Genomic DNA, 16,151 nt, shown 5'->3' with positions numbered 1-16,151 from the left:
GACTTTGGGCCAATCACCAGGAGATTTGAGTTCTAGTTCCGCCTTAGACATGAAGGTCAATTGGGTGACTTTGGGCCAATCACCAGGAGATTTGAGTTCTAGTTCCGCCTTAGACATGGAAGTCAATTGGCTGACTTTGGGCCAATCACCAGGAGACTGTGAATTCTAGTTCTGCCTTAGGCATGAAAGCTGGCTGGGTGACTTTGCACCAGTCACTAGGAGACTCTGCAGGATGTGCGGGATCTAGGTTGCATGTGTGAAACTGTTCCCCTCCCTCCCCCCCCCCTCCGCCACCGGTGGGGACTTACAAGGGGCAGTTTGAAATGCTAACCTGGTTTTGTAAATGACCAGAGTTAGGATCAGCAGCTTACCTGCTTCCCCACTTCGCAAACGGTCGGCATGGGGAGCTCTCTTCAGCCCTTCTGGCCCACGCTGGGTATTTATTCCGAGCCCAAGGGCTAGCCAGATGTCTCCGTGCCCCCTGCCCAGCCTAGGGGAATTGCAGCTTAGGGAACAGCCCCTGCAGAAAGCAAAAACATCGCAGTGGTTACAAGGACAACTTCCTGTGCTGGTCTTCCACGCCTCCCTATCCAAATTAAGCCTCACATTCGAAAATTAGAATTAGAATAACAGAGTGGGAAGGGACCTTGGAGGTCTTCTAGTCCAACCCCCTGCTGAGCCAAGAAACCTGGCCTATACCAATTCAGACAAATGGTTGTCCAATGTCTTCTTAAAAAACCTCCAGCGTTGAAGCATTCACAACTTCTGGTGGCAAGTTGTTCCATTGATTAATTGTTCTAACTGTCAGGAAGTTTCTCCTCAGTTCTAAGTTGCTTCTCTCCTTGATTAGTTTCCACCCATTGCTTCTTGTCCTGCCCTCAGGTGCTTTGGAGAATAGCTTGACTCCCTCTTCTTTGTGGCAACCCCTGAGATATTGGAACACTGCTATCATGTCTCCCCTAGTCCTTCTTTTCATTAAACTAGACATACTCAATTCCTGCAACCGTTCTTCATATGTTTTAGTCTCCAGTCCCCTAATCCTCTTTGTTGCTCTTCTCTGCACTCTTTCTAGAGTCTCCACATCTTTTCTACATCGTGGCAACCAAAAATTAATTCACCGTATTTTAAAGTAGGGGTCTGCAACTGGCAATCCGTGAATTTGCACCATGCCACGGCATGCCTAGACCGCATAAACAAGCAAAGCCCGGTCCGTGGGATGCAGGCCGCATGCAAAACCACGCTCCCTGCCATTCGCGGAAAAACCCCTCTCCACAGGAATGGTCCCTGGTGCCCAAAAGGCTGGGAGTTGCCATTATGCGCTGCGGTGATGCAGTGGTGAGAGTGCAGTACTGCAGGCTACTTCTGCTGATCACCGGCTGCCCGCAGTTTGGCAGTTCGAATCTCACCAGGCTCAAGGTTGACTCAGCCTTCCGTCCTTCCGAGGTGGGTAAAATGAGGACCAGATTGTTGGGGGGAAGATGGCTGACTCTGTCAACCGCTTAGAGAGAGTTGTAAAACAATGGGAAGCAGTATGGAAGTCTAACGGCTAATTCTATTCTATTCTGTTCTGTTCTATCCCAATCCATTCAATTCTATTTTATTTGGCATTCTACTCTACTCTACTCTACATTCTATTCTATTCTATTCTATTCTATTCTATTCTATTCTTCTATTGCCATGGTGGCGCAGTGGTTAGAATGCAGTATTGCAGGCTGAATCTGACCACAGCCAGCAGTTCGATCCTGACCGGCTCAAAGTTGATAGACTCAGCCTTCTATCCTTCGGAGGTGGATAAAATGAGGACCCAGATTGTTGGGAGCAAGAGGCTGACTCTGCAAATCGCTTAGAGATGGCTGTAAGAGCACTGTAAAACGGTATATAAGTCTAAATGCCATTGCTATTTTAAAGCATCTTTCCTCGTGAGGGCAGTGTAGAGATTCTGAAGGAGAACTGACAAAATGCAGAAAGCTTGATCCGGACAATTGTGTGTTTAAAAAAAAAAAGGCTGATAACGTTACCTAGTTGGGTCTTGAAATGTCTGCAAGGAAAGCAGCCAAGCTCAGAGAGCTCGAAGGACCCCACTGGCTTCACTCAACACTTCCTGGGGTCCTTAGCAATGTTTAGACAAGTGGAGACCCTTCCTCTTCCACCACCAAAGCTACAAGGTTCAGATCTGAGCATCCAGACCCAGATTTCATGTACTGTAACATCCCAAAAGTTCCACGAGGCCACCAGAAACCGATCAAAAAAGGTATTCCTAAAAATTTAACCCCCGATGATGTTACCCAGTTGGGTAATGAAACGTTTGCAAGAGGGCAACCCAACTCAGAGAGCACCCAGGAGCCCTAATTTAAGCATAATTGGGAAATCATTCCATTTAGCTATCCAACGTCTTCTTAATTTGGTTAAAGGAGATATTTTCAACTGCCAAATGCAGCTTTGAATATCAAACTTTAAGTCCTAATACTTTTATGTTGCATCGTAGGCAGGGATGAAATGTTACCGGTTTGGGCCAGTTCGCCTGAACCGGTAGTAAAAAGGCTACCGGCTTACCTGAACCGGTAGTAAAAAAAAATTCTTTAAAAAGTAAAAAAAAAAAAGTTCCAACGATCGTCGGAACTTTTAAAAACTTTTTTAAATCATATTTTTTTACTAGGCAGTGAAAAAATGCTAAGTTAAAAAAAGGTTCCCATGATCAGCTGGGCTGCGTGATTGTTGGAACTCTGTGTGTGTGTGTGTGTGTATGTGTGAAGTCCAGCTGCTTTTGCATTGTGCGTGATTCAGTTGTGTAGCTTTTGTGTTATTTTTCTGTAAAGTGTGATAGTTTGTGTTTGAGCTCTCTGTGACTCTGTGAAGTTCCTGCTTGTTGCCTGCCTGGTCACATGACCACCAAGCCACGCCCACCAAGCCACGCCCACCAAGCCACACCCACAGAACCTGCAGGGAAAATCTTTGAATTTCACCACCGATCCTAGGTCCTCTGTGTTCTGCACCTCCCCTTTCCTGCAAAATTCAAACACAGAGGCAAGAAATGACACATTGCACAGGCGATGTTGAAGGATCCCAGGCTGTTATCCTTCCTGTTCCTTTCCTCCTTAGTCAAGGTGAGAGGAAGTGATGGAAAGAGGACGACACCTGATTATCCTGTTCATTTCCTAAGACGGCCAAGATCAGGAACGCTTCGCCCAAAGATTAGAAATCTGAACGTAAAATAGTTTAGCAAAGACCACAATGGAGAAGAAAACGGATGCTGAAGAAGTTGCCACAAAGAAGAAGGAATCAACCTATTCTCCAAAGCACCTGAGGGTAGGACAAGAAGCAATGGGTGGAAACTAATCAAGGAGAGAAGCAACTTAGAACTGAGGAGAAATTTCCTGACAGTGAGAACAATTAATCAGTGGAACAGAAGTTGCCTCCAGAAGTTGTGAATGCCCCAACACTGGAAGTCTTTAAGAAGATGTTGGATAGCCATTTGTCTGAAACGGTATTGGGCTTCCTGCCTAGGCAGGGGGGGTTGGACTAGAAGATCTTCAAGGTCCCTTCCAACTCTGTTATTCTATTCTATTCTATTCTATTCTATTCTATTCAAGGTTGGACAACGTGTTTTCTTTTACACCAGAGTAAGATCATCTGGCCCCTTCCATTTTGGCCACTTAAAGCTCCTGTCATTTATGGCTGCCGGGGACTCCATTCTAGCATTCCTGCGCTACGGAAAAAACCTTGCTATTTATGAGCATTGAGACTTAAAAGCCAGGGACAGGGGAGGGGATTAAATGCACAACCTAGAACTAGGGGGAAACTGATAATAAGAACAGTCAACCAGGAGTTGTGGACGTTTTTAAGAAGAAATTGGGCAACAATTTATTTAAAATGGTCTCCTGCTTGAGAAGGGGGTTGGACTAGAAGACCTCCAAGGTCCCTTCCAAATCTGGTATTCGATTAAACTGGAATGCCAGATCTTCGGCCTCTTTAGGCAAAGGAGAATGGACTATGGAGTAGAAAATCTCCAGATCAGTGTTTCTCAACCGTGGGAACTTTAAGATGTAGGGACTTCGACTCCCAGCATCCTCCCTCTGGTAAAGTAGGCTGAGGAATTCTGGGAGTTGAAGTCCACTCATCTTAAAGCATGCAGGCTGAGGAATTCTGGGAGTTGAAGTCCACTCATATTAAAGTTGCCAAGGTTGAGAAACATTAAGGTAGACCAATGTCAAACTTGATTTCATTGAGGGCCACATCAGGATTGTGTTTGACCTCGGAGGGTGGGTGGGTCGTGGCCAGGGAATCGGCATGGCCAGGGTGGGCGTGACATGGGACTCATGTCGGGGGCACGTGTGGTGGCCATGTGCTAAGGCAGGACTTCCCTGAGACCCTCCCTCACTCTCATTATAATCTTTTTTCTTCCTTCCTTCCTTCCTTCCTTCCTTCCTTCCTTCCTTCCTTCCCTCTTCATTCTAGTTTCTTCTTCCTTCCCCTTTTCTTTTTCCTTCTTCCCCTCTTCTCTTCTTTTCCTTTGTCTTTCTTCTTTCCCTTTCTCCTTTCCTGTCCTTTCTTGCATGCTCAAATGCAAAAGGGGAAACATTTCTCCTTTGGTTTTTACATTGTTTGGAGAGCCCTCTGCCAGCAGGAACGGAGTTTGCCCCCTTTCCGCCTGGATGGCCTCCTGCAGTCCTCTGCCAGCAAAAACGGAGCCCAGGGGGCCTGTGTGCGCCCCCACCCCTCAGATCTAAGCACCCCACACGGTCTGCGGGCCTTGAGTTGACACCCCTGATTTAGACAGCTTAGTAGGTACTCCTTGACTTACAATCATTTGTTTAGCACGTGTTGCGAGTTACGCCACCACTGAAAAAGTCTCTTACAACCGGTCCTCACATTTACGACCACGGCAGCATCCCCATGGTCACACAATCAAAATTGGGCAGATGGCAAGCAGGTTATTTATCACGGTTGCAGCATCCCGCAGTCCCTTGACCTCCATTTGCGACCTTCCCAGCTGGCCTCTGACGAACAGAGCCAATGGAGGAAGCCAGATTCGCTTAGCGACCGTCTGATTCCCCCAACAACTGCAGCGATTCGCTTAGCAACGGTGGCAGAAAGTTCGTAAAACTGGGTAAAACTCGCTGGACCACATTTAGTAAAATATTGGGCTCAGTTGCAGTCATAAATCAAGGGTGGCGGCATTTCTTTTGCCTGCTTAAAGCATAATAAATATGACATTGAGTAAAATATAATTCCACTGCAGCCAGGAAGAGAAACAGATGGATTTTGCATCAGCCGTTGCTCAACATTATTCAACGGCCTCCATTTAGCCGTTTCGGGAACGGTTCCCAGATCTCGAGGTAGCACAGCTAGACAAGTGAGGAGGTCTTCGCTCACACAGGTTGCCTGGAATCTTTTTGGCTTTTCAAAACGATGCATACGAGGGCAACAACGATAAGGAAGTCTTCAAGGGGGGGAAAAAAACAAGGAAGTCCAGTCGCCTCTTGAAAAAAAGCACCTCTGGGACAACCACAACTTGGATGACTGAGAATCTCTACAGGCTTTTTAGCTACACAATTTGGGATGAAGACCTTTTGAACGGTGTTGCAGTGACGTGCGGTGAGGTTTATGGCTGGTGAGGCTGGTGACGTCATCAGCGCGAGCCGCAGTCCCCTTCATGTTGACTCAGGAAGGCGGGGAATGGGACCACGTGTGCAGGAGGCTGAAGCTGCCTCAGCCTCCTGCACATGTGGTCCCATTCCCCTCCTTCCTGACTCCTGAGTTAACATGAAGGGGACCATGGATGCATACGAGCTCCACGGGACCACAGCTCCCGCTCCGCGGTCCCCTTCATGTTGACTCAGAAAGGCGGGGAATGGGACCACGTGTGCAGGAGGGAGGCTGAGGCTAGAGGAGCTTCCTGCACACGTGGTCCCATTCCCGGACCATGTGTGCAGAAGGCTCCTCAGTGCCTTTTCCCTTTTCCCTTTCCTTTTATTTTCATGATGAGAGCGGTGAGGCTCTGCCTCCCCTGCCCGCACGTCCCTGCGGTGTTGAGAGTAGGAATGGATTTCCAGAGGGGAAAAAATGCAGACTACAGGAAGCAGGAGCATCGCTTAAGTGACCCTGAGGACAGAGATAAACCTCCAGGTGGCCTCAACGACCCTCTAAAAGGATGCAAATGGCCAGCTGTCTGCAAGGAGTATAAATCCTTCCCTTCCCCACCATCCAGCCAGAGCTGAAGAAGCTTCTTGGATGAGAAGCGAAATGTCTTTAAAAAGACAAGGAAATCCAGTTATCTTCTGAAAAAGCACCCTTGGGACAACCATGACCTGGATGACTGAGAATCTCTACAGACTTTTTTTAACAATAAGAAAGTTTCTTTAACATCCCCGAGCAGATTCCAAGTCTGTGCAGTTTCCTTAGTAGTCTCTCATTGCAAATATATCCAATCGGGTCCATTCCTGTTGAGTCTTTTAATCTCGACAGCTGTCAAGTCGACTCAGGTGCTCAAGGCAGGAAACAGGGCCAGGTGAGCGAATTCTACTTTATGGTCCATAACGAAATCTTGCCAGTCTGAAAGTACGACGTTCAAGCCAAGAAATTTTGGAGTTAAGGTTCGTATTTTAATACAGAAAATTCTGAAAATGAAGATGAAACCAGAAACTTTTCTTTTGGGTTTTAGTGGAGAGAGACTTGGGAGGAAAAAAAAAAAAGGAACTTTGATCTTATATACGTGGACTGAAGCAAGGCTACTGTAGGTCCCCAAAAATGTCAGGACGTTTCAATTCCCACCAAGGACAAATGGCTGCAGAAGCTGATGGAGAAATGGCTAAACCGACTGTTTTGATTAAAGGAAAGAATATACTCTATTTTTTGGAGTATAAGATGCTCTGGAGCAGCGGTTCTCAACCTGTGGGTCGCGACCCCTTCTGGGGTCGAAAGACCTTTTCACAGGGGTCGCCGAGGAGCCTCCCGCGGAGAGGCTGGCGAGAAGCCAGCCCAAACGGAAGGAGCGGCAGCTGGTTGGTTGCAGGGAGGGAAGAGCTCCAGTTCTCCTGCGCTGCATAGGACTCTCCTTGCGCAGGGCTCTGGAACTCTTCCCTCTCTGCATCCAGAGATGGCTGCTCTGGCTCTTTCCTGAACGAACACGAAGGGGACCGCGGCTGGCGCTGAGGAGTCTCCTGCACAGCGCAGCCAGCTACTCACTTCTCAGTGGCGGCAGTGGAAGGAGTTGCTTCCCCGCCGCCGTGATCCCGGCCCAGGAGGGTATTTTGCTTGCACACGCAAGAAAGAGATGAAAGAGAAAAGGGGAGAAAGAGAGAGAGATAGAGAGAGAAATGAAAGAGAGCTGGAAGGAGAGAATGGGAGAGAGGGAAAATAGAGGGAAACAAATTAGAGGAAGAAGGGGGAGAGGGAGAAAGAAATGAAAGAGAGCTGAAGGGAGAGAATGAGAGAGAGGGAAAAGAGAGGGAAACAAATCAGGGGGAAAGAAAGGAAGAGGAAAGAAAGAAAGAAAGAAAGAAAGAAAGAAAGAAAGAAAGAAAGAAAGAAAGAAAGAAAGAAACTTTCTCAGACCTATGACGAAAGCAATGGCAAGCTAGATCTCTTGCCAAGAAAACTGCAGAAGGCACCAATTGGAAGCAAGTCTGATTTTTTAAAAAGAAAACAACAGAGATGGCAAAAAGAAAATGCACCTGAAAACAAGATTATTTATAATTTTGGATAACATATTATACTGTCAAACTCAAAAGAAAAAAAAAATCCTATTGTTGTTAGTACAATCTTGCCAGCTTCTATCCACTTAAGAGTTCGCTATGAAAAGATTACAGAGAAGCAATTTCCTACAATTAATAACTTCCTTGTGGATTTGCTATCGTATTCGATGAGAAAGAAAGAAAAAGAAAGAGGGAAAGGGAAGGAAAGAAAGGAAGGAAGGAAGAAGAGAAAGGGAGAGGAAAAATGGAGAGAAACAGAAATGAGAGGGAGGGGGAGAGAAGAGAGAGAGAGACCCTATTCCTACAGAAAACACTAAGCCATGAAACTTGGGTAGGCATGTCGCGGGGGGGGGGGGATGCCATGTGACTGGATGGGAGTGGTGTTGAGTTGGCCACACCCACACGCGTTTTGCGGCACACCGTATTTTCTTTTCCGTGGGAAACGGATCCAAACAGCTCTTTGAGTGTTTAAGGTTGCCGACCCCTGTGCTACACCATGCTTCAAGACAAAACGTCATTTATTTGTAACTAGAAATAAACATTTCACCATATATAATTACATATTGTTTTTGTGGTTAATCACTATGCTTTGATTATGTTCAATTTATAACAATAAAAATGCATCCTGCATATCAGATATTAATACCACTTTATAATGCCTTGGTAAGGCCACACTTGGAATACTGCATTCAGTTCTGGTCGCCACGATGTAAAAAAGATGTGGAGACTCTAGAAAGAGTGCAGAGAAGAGCAACAAAGAGGATTAGGGGACTGGAGACTAAAACATACGAAGAACGGTTGCAGGAACTGGGTATGTCTAGTTTAATAGAAAGAAGGACTAGGGGAGACATGATAGCAGTCTTCCAATATCTCAGGAGTTGCCACAAAGAAGAGGGAGTCAAGCTATTCTCCAAGGCACCTGAGGGTAGAACAAGAAGCAATGGGTGGAAACTAATCAAGGAGAGAAGCAACTTAGAACTGAGGAGAAACTTCCTGACAGTCAGAACAATGAATCAGTGGAACAGAAGTTGCCTCCAGAAGTTGTGAATGCTCCAACACTGGAAGTCTTTAAGAAGATGTTGCATAGCCATCTGTCTGAAACGGTATAGGGTATCCTGCCTTGGCAGGGGGTTGGACTAGAAGACCTCCAAGGTCCCTTCCAACTCTACTATTGTATTATTGTATATTTACATTACGATTCATAATAGTAGCAAAATTGCAGTTGCGAAGTAGCAACGAAAATAAATTTATGGTTGGGGATCACCCACAACACGAGGAACTGTATTAAAGGGTCGCGGCATAGGAAGGTTGAGACCCACTGCTCTGGAGTATAAGACGCACCTTCGCTTTTGGGGAGGAAAACAAGTGACTTATGACCGTGTTTCACAGTTAGGAGCACCTTTGCAAGCCTCCCCATGATCCCGCGATCAAAATTCAGATGCTCGGCAACTGGCTCATACTTATGACCTTTGCTGTGTCCCGCGGTCATGTGACCGACCCCCTTTGGCGACCTCGGACAAGCAAAGTCAGTGGGGGAATCAGATTCACTTCACAACCAGATTCCTAATTTATCACCTGCGGGGATCCACGTAACAACAGCGAGAAAGGTCCTAAAGTGGGGCAAAACTCACTTAACAAAGGTCTCACTTAACAACAGAAATCTTTGGGCTCAACTGTAGACGACGGGAATGAAGAAAAGAGCACTGTGATGAAAATTGTGCAATGATAATAGAATAGAAGAGCAGAGTTGGAAGGGACCTGGGTTTGTGCTGGTGTCTACAACATTTTGGAGAAGTGGCGGGATGGAAAAATTCACAACAGGGAGAACAAATCTTCCGTTTCTCCAGCTTCGCATACATTTTTGCATTTTAACTTTTGAATAAAAAATAAATAAATAACATTTTCTTGGAAGCCCTTCATCCAAAGCAGCTAGGGGCTGCCAAGGCCCTGCTGATTTCCTCCAGGGACTGTGTTAATATTGCAGCCAGATCCTTGTTTCGATCAGATGCCGGTTGCACAGAGTGAATCTCCACAGACACAGGAAGAAGTGGGAAAAGTCTCAGAGCCCACCCAGGAAGAAAGAGATGACAGCAATGAAGAAAAGAACACGGAACAGCCTGTTGTTCTGAGCTAGGCTTCCCCGAAAAGCACGAGGCAGAGTCCTCGTCCCGACAAAACCCCTTTTATTAAACGAATGTGAATTCCTCTCACTCACATTCAGCAAACAGTCTTTCAAAGGTGGATTTATGACCACAGACCTTATCTAGCTTGGAAAGCTGCCATGTCAATATTTTCCAAACGGGGTGCTGTGCAAGGAAAGGCTGGGCACAGAGTCTTTGAGATTCACGGACAGATCTTCACACTCCTGAAACGAATCTAACGACCGAACGAACGGATTGTTTCCTGCAAACTCCACTCCCCTTTCGCTCCTCTTTTATTTCCTATGGGAGGGGCCAATCACCGTCCACCTGTGACTTTACTCCCAAGTCGACCCTCATTTCTGAGCTGTTCTTTTCTTCTGGCAACACTGCGCATGTGCACACTGGGAACAGGCTCCAGCTGTTCCTCTGCCTCACTGCTCTCTCGCTCCGAAGGCAACTGATCACTGCCAGACGGCCTCGACCCCATCTCTGCCTCTGATTCAGAGTTCTCGTCCGAGCCTGCCCCAGCCTCCAGGACTGGCCCATGCTCCTCCCCAACCTCCTCGCTGTCCGACTCTACCGCCAGCTCTGTTGGCGGGCCACAACACCTATGATGAAAATTCTGCAATGATAATAGCAGCAACAGCAATAGCACTTAAGACTTCACACCCCTCTCTGAAGAGTTTACAGTCAGCCTCTTTCCCCCAACAATCTGGGTCCTCATTTTGTCCACCTCGGAAGGATGGAAGGCTGAGTCAACCTTGAGCCAGTCAGGATCGAACTCCAGACTGCGGGCAGAGTTTGCCTGCAATATAAAATGGAATAGCAATAACAATAATACTAGCATTTAGATTTGTATACTGCTTTCGCTAAGCAGTTTACAGAGTCAGCCTCTTGCCCCCAACAATCTGGGTCCTCATTTTGCCCACCTCGGAAGGATGGAAGGCTGAGTCAACCTTGAGCCTGGTGAGATTCGAACTGCCAAATGGCAGTCAGCAGAAGTAGCCTGCAATACTACACTCTTAACCACTGCACCACCACGGCTCACAATCCCTAAAACAACCGGACAATGCAGAACAGACGACCCTCCGCTCGGCATCAGATGCCCTTCTGGTGAACATCTCGTCCACTTTTAAAGATGGCCGCCTTAGCAACCGTCTTACCAACTTAACAACTGCATGGATTTCACTTAACAAGCGTGGCAAGAAAGGCCGTAAAACGGGGCAAAACTTGCCTAACCAACCGTCTCACGTGGCAACACAAATGTTGTGCTCCAATTGTGGTCGTTAAGTCAAGGATGACCTGTATGTAATTACATGTACTTTCTATAATGATGTCACGGCTTGGGTCAACTCTCTTTGTCCTCTGTCTGTTCAGATGATCATGCTTACTTCTTTGGATCCTGACTGGCTCAAGGTTGACTCAGCCTTCCGTCCTTCCGAGGTGGGTAAAATGAGGACCCAGATGGCTGGGGGCAAAAGGCTGACTCTTTAAACTGCTTAGAGAGTGTTTGTAAAGCACTGTGAAGCGGTATATAAGTCTAAGTGCTATTCTATTCTATTCCTATTCCACATGGTGGCATAGTGGTCAGAATGCAGCATTGCAGGGTAACTCTGCCAACTGCTAGGAGCTCGATTCTGACCAGCTCAAGGCTGACCTGGCCTTCCATCCTTCCAAGGTCGGTAAAATGAGGGCCCAGATTCTTGGAGCCAATAGGCTGACACTGTAAACCGCTTAGAAGGCTGTAAAAGCACTGTGAAGTGGTATATAAGTGTAAATGATATTGCTACTGCTGTCTGTCTACCTACATCATCTGTCTACAGTCTCATCTCTATCCTAATCTGTTTCTCTCCATGTCTCTATCTATATATTTGCATCTATCCATCCATCCATCCATCCACCCACCCACCCACCCACCCACCCACTGGGGTTCTGCAAACCCCAGCTAGCCATTAAATGCATCACTCCATTGCAATCAGTGTGTGTGTGTGAGAGAGAGAGATTTCATACAGAAGATGCTCAGAATTGGCTCTTACTTCCAGCCCAAAGTGTTTACCAACACCTTTTCTTCACAACAATGTGGATTTGATAGAAGATAATTATTTCTACTCAAGGTTGAACTGTGGGGGGTCCTTGGTGCTCTCTGAGCTGGGTTGTTTTCTTGTAGACGTTTCATGACCCAACTAGGTAACGTCATCAGTGCTAGAAGGGAGCGGGGTTTATGGGGAGGAAGACTGTGGGATACTTGGTGGCGTCCAGGAAACTCTGAGTTTGGTTCTTTTCTTTCAGACATTTTATTACCCAACTAGGTAACATAATCAGTGCTAAAAGGGAGTGGGGTTTATAGGGTGGAGGGTGGGGAGGACTGGGGGGTCCTTGGTGCCCACTGACCTTAGTTGTTTTCTTGCAGACATTTCATTACCCAACTAGGTAACGTCATCAGTGGTAGAAGGGAATATGGTTTGCGGGGAGGAGTAGGAGGAAAGTCAATGGGGAAGCCAGATTCACTTAACCCATGTTACTAATTTAACAACTGTAGGGATTCACTTAACAACTGTGGCATGAAAGGTCATAAAATGAGGCAAAACTCACTTAACAACTGCCTTGCTTAGCAACAGAAATTTTGAGGACTAGCTGTAGTCTAGTGTCAGGCCAACTCTAATGCTGTTTGGTTCTTATTCTTCCAGGATTTAGACTTTTCAATTTGCCCCTAAGGCTTGGGATATCAAGACTTAACAGAATAATAACAGAACAACAGAGCTGGAAGGGACCTTGGAGGTCTTCTAGTCTAACCCCCTGCTTAAGCAAGAGATCCCATCCATCCAAGGATTAACTAGGGTCAATCCTACTTAGCTTCTTCGACAAACTAAGGTTGCTTTGCATTCATCCGGTTCTTTCATTGGGGCAAGCAAAATCCAGGCTGAACTACTGATTACTCTTTCCTCATCTACAACCAGCTATCACTGTTCAAGCCCCAGCTTTCTATCTTGTGTTTCTCACCCTTGGACACTTGGAAGATTTATGGACTTCAACTCCCAGAATTCCAGAGCAAGCATGGCCAGCTGTGGAATGGCTTCTTGAAGTCGCGTGGACTTCAACTCCCAGGGATAGAATCAAGATCACGTGAAGTGTTAATACCACTTTATAATGCCTTGGTAAGGACACACTTGGAATACTGCATGCAGTTTTGGTCTCCATGATGTAGAAAAGATGTGGAGACTCTAGAAAGAGTGCAGAGAAGAGCAACAAAGAGGATTAGGGGACTGGAGAGTAAAACATATGAAGAACGGTTGCAGGAACTGGGTAGGTCTAGTTTAATAGAAAGAAGGACAAGGGGAGACATGATAGCAGTGTTCCAATATCTCAGGGGTTGCCACAAAGAAGAGGGAGTCAAACTATTCTCCAAGGCACCTGAGGGCAGAACAAGAAGCAATGGGTGGAAACTAATCAAGGAGAGAAGCAACTTAGAACTGAGGAGAAACTTCCTGACAGTTAGAACAATTAGCCAGTGGAACAACTTGCCTCCAGAAGTTGTGAATGCCCCAACACTGGAAGTCTTTAAGAAGATGTTGGATAGCCATTTGTCTGGAACGGTATAGGGTTTCCTGCCTAGGCAGGGGGTTGGACTAGAAGACCTCCAAGGTCCCTTCCAACTCTACTATTGTATTGTATTGTATTGTAATTCCAGAGGCAGCATGGCTCGCTCTGGAATTCTGGGAGTTGAAGTCCACACATCTTCAGGCAGCCAAAGTTGAGAAACACTGATCTATTTGGAAATACCACTGAGAACTAGTCTCCTGCTGCATGCAACTGCTAACTTCCCAGAACAAAACACTTTAAGCCCCCCGTTTTTTTAAAAAAAAAGCAAGATCCTATTTTCTCTTCTTGGGAAATATCCGTCTTTTCATCATTTTGTTCCTCTTCGGGGTTAGCACATTCTTTCTTCTTCCTCTTTTCAGAGGGTGTTTCAGATGGCATGTCGCTACCCAAAATGAACTTCCGTTTTTCTGTTTGGATTTTCCTTTTTTTGCTGGGGCAATTCTTTCCGTGGCCCAAAAGGACTTTGAAAAATCTCGGGAACCCATAATCCTGAGCTCGCTACCCCCCACCATTCCTTCGAATCACTTCCTGTTTGGGATGGGCCCTGGGTTGTCGGATTTAGTGTGGAAAAAGCATCCGGGGAGGCCATCAAACCCGAATGGCTGCTTCCTCATTTAGCTGGTTTTGTTGGCCTGATTGCAAAAGTTGCGTAGGCCTGTTCAACAGAACAAAATCACAGATGTGAGAGGGGGTGCAAATGGCCAATGCAGAAGGACTTCAAATAAGCTGCCAATGATTCATTTTTGATGGCCCGTTTGTTAGCTGCAAAATCACAAACCAGGTCTGGATTTCTACATCACTGGAAAGAGAATAATTGCACATCTGGCCATGTCTTCATCTGTTGGACATCCTGTAACGCAACGGCTAGGTAGGCTGTTGGGCTGTCTCCATTGATTTATCCTTCTAATGTCTCCAACTACTTTCTTGGCAGTAGTATAGAATTAGAATAACAGAGTTGGAAGGGGCCTTGAAGGTCCTCTAGTCCAACCCGCTGCTTAGGCAGGAAATTCTACACCACTTCAGACAAATGGATATCCAACATTTTAAAAATGTCCAGTGTTGGAGATTCACAACTTTTGGAGGCAAGCTGTTCCATTGATTAATTGTTCTAACTGTCAGGAAATTTCTCCTTAGTTCTAAGTTGCTTCTCTCCTTGATTAGTTTCCACCCATTACTTCTTCTTATTGGAAGACTGCTATCATGTCTCCCCTAGTCCTTCTTTTCATCAAACTAGACCTACCCAGTTCCTGCAACCGTTCTTCATATGTTTTAGCCTCCAGTCCCATAATCCTCTTTGTTGCTCTTCTCTGCACTCTTTCTAGAGTCTCCACATCTTTTCTACATCGTGGCGACCAAAACTGAAAGCAGTATTTCAAGTGTACCTAGGTTATTCAAGATTTATCTTCCATTCAGAGGGGTTTTTCACCCACAATTTCTGGAGGCAAGTCGTTCCACTGATTAACTGTTATCCCTCTCAGGAAATTTCTCCTCAGTTCTAGGTTGCTTCTCTCCTTGATTAGTTTCCACCCATTGCTTCTTGTTCTGCCCTCAGGTGCCTTGGAGAATAGTTTGACTCCCTCTTCTTTGTTGCAACCCCTGAGATATTGGAAGACTGCTATCATGTCTCCCCTAGTCCTTCTTTTCATTAAACTAAACATACCCAGTTCCTGCAACCGTTCTTCATATGTTTTAGCCTCCAGTCCCCTAATCATCTTTGTTGTCCTTCTCTGCACTCTTTCTAAACTAGAGTCTCAACATCTTTTTTAAATAAATATTTTGGTTGACCAAAACATTAGCTCTTTCCTAGGGCTGAGAAAAGTGGCTGGCTTCATGGCCACAATGGGATTAGAACTCAAGTCTCTGGGTGAGTGGCCCAATGTCACCCAGACAGCTTCGAGACCTAAGGCAGGTGTAGAGATGGGTCTCCTGGTGATTGACCCAAAGTCACCGCTTTCAGCCTAAGGTGGGACTAGAACTCACAGTCACCTGGGGATCGACCCAAAGTCACTTAAGAGGCATTTCTGCTTAAGGCAGGACTAGAACTCACTGTCTCCCGGTGATGGCTCAAAAATCACCCAGCTGGCTTTCAGGCCTAATGTGGGACTAGGACTCACAGTGACCTGGTGACATACCCAAAGCCACCCAAGAGCCATTCCTGCTTAAGGTAGAACTAGAACTCACTGTCTTCTGTTGATTGATCCAAAGTCACCCAGCTGGTTTTCATGCCTAAAGTGGGACTAGAACTCACAGTCTCCACATTTCTAGTCTAATACTGTACCTTCACCACTACATCACAGGGTCTCCATCGGCCACTGACTGGTGGAGAAATTATCTTCTTTCTATTTGCCATTGGAAACTCTATGTTTGTCTTGCCATTTTGCAAATTATTTAAAGCGTTTTAAGGATGTGCAGGTATTTTTAGGTAGCTCCCCCCTTCCTCCTTTTTTCCTTCAAACTTTTCAACAAATCCATCATTCATATAACCCACAAATCCATCATTTCCCAACATAGAATACTTTGGCAGGGAATTTTCATTACCAAATGCACTTAAAGATTCTTTCCTCCCCGATACAGGTAGTCCTCGACTTACGACCACAAAATTTCTGTTCCTATGCGAGACAGTTGTTAAGTGAATTTTAGCCCATTATGACCTTTCTTTGCCACAATTGTTAAATGGATCACTGCAGGTGTTCAGTTAGTAACACGGTCGTTAAGC

General features: G+C 46.0%; 1 protein-coding gene across 3 annotated transcripts in view; it reads right to left on the bottom strand.

Moving 5' to 3' along the window:
* RGS19 (regulator of G protein signaling 19) overlaps window positions 1–16,151 on the bottom strand; it is a 69,536-nt gene that overhangs the window by 15,203 nt on the left and 38,182 nt on the right. For all 3 annotated transcript variants that reach the window (XM_081949822.1, XM_081949821.1, XM_081949820.1), the window contains exon 2: window positions 372–520. In XM_081949822.1, the coding sequence (XP_081805948.1) occupies window positions 372–401 (30 nt within the window). In that variant the 5' untranslated portion in view covers window positions 402–520. The remainder of the gene's footprint in view (window positions 1–371; window positions 521–16,151) is intronic.

The sequence above is a fragment of the Natrix helvetica genome (assembly GCF_964273705.1).
Source record: "Natrix helvetica genome assembly, chromosome: 3".
Taxonomy (NCBI): Eukaryota; Metazoa; Chordata; class Lepidosauria; order Squamata; family Natricidae; genus Natrix; species Natrix helvetica.
This window is presented reverse-complemented; position numbering and strand designations above follow the sequence as displayed.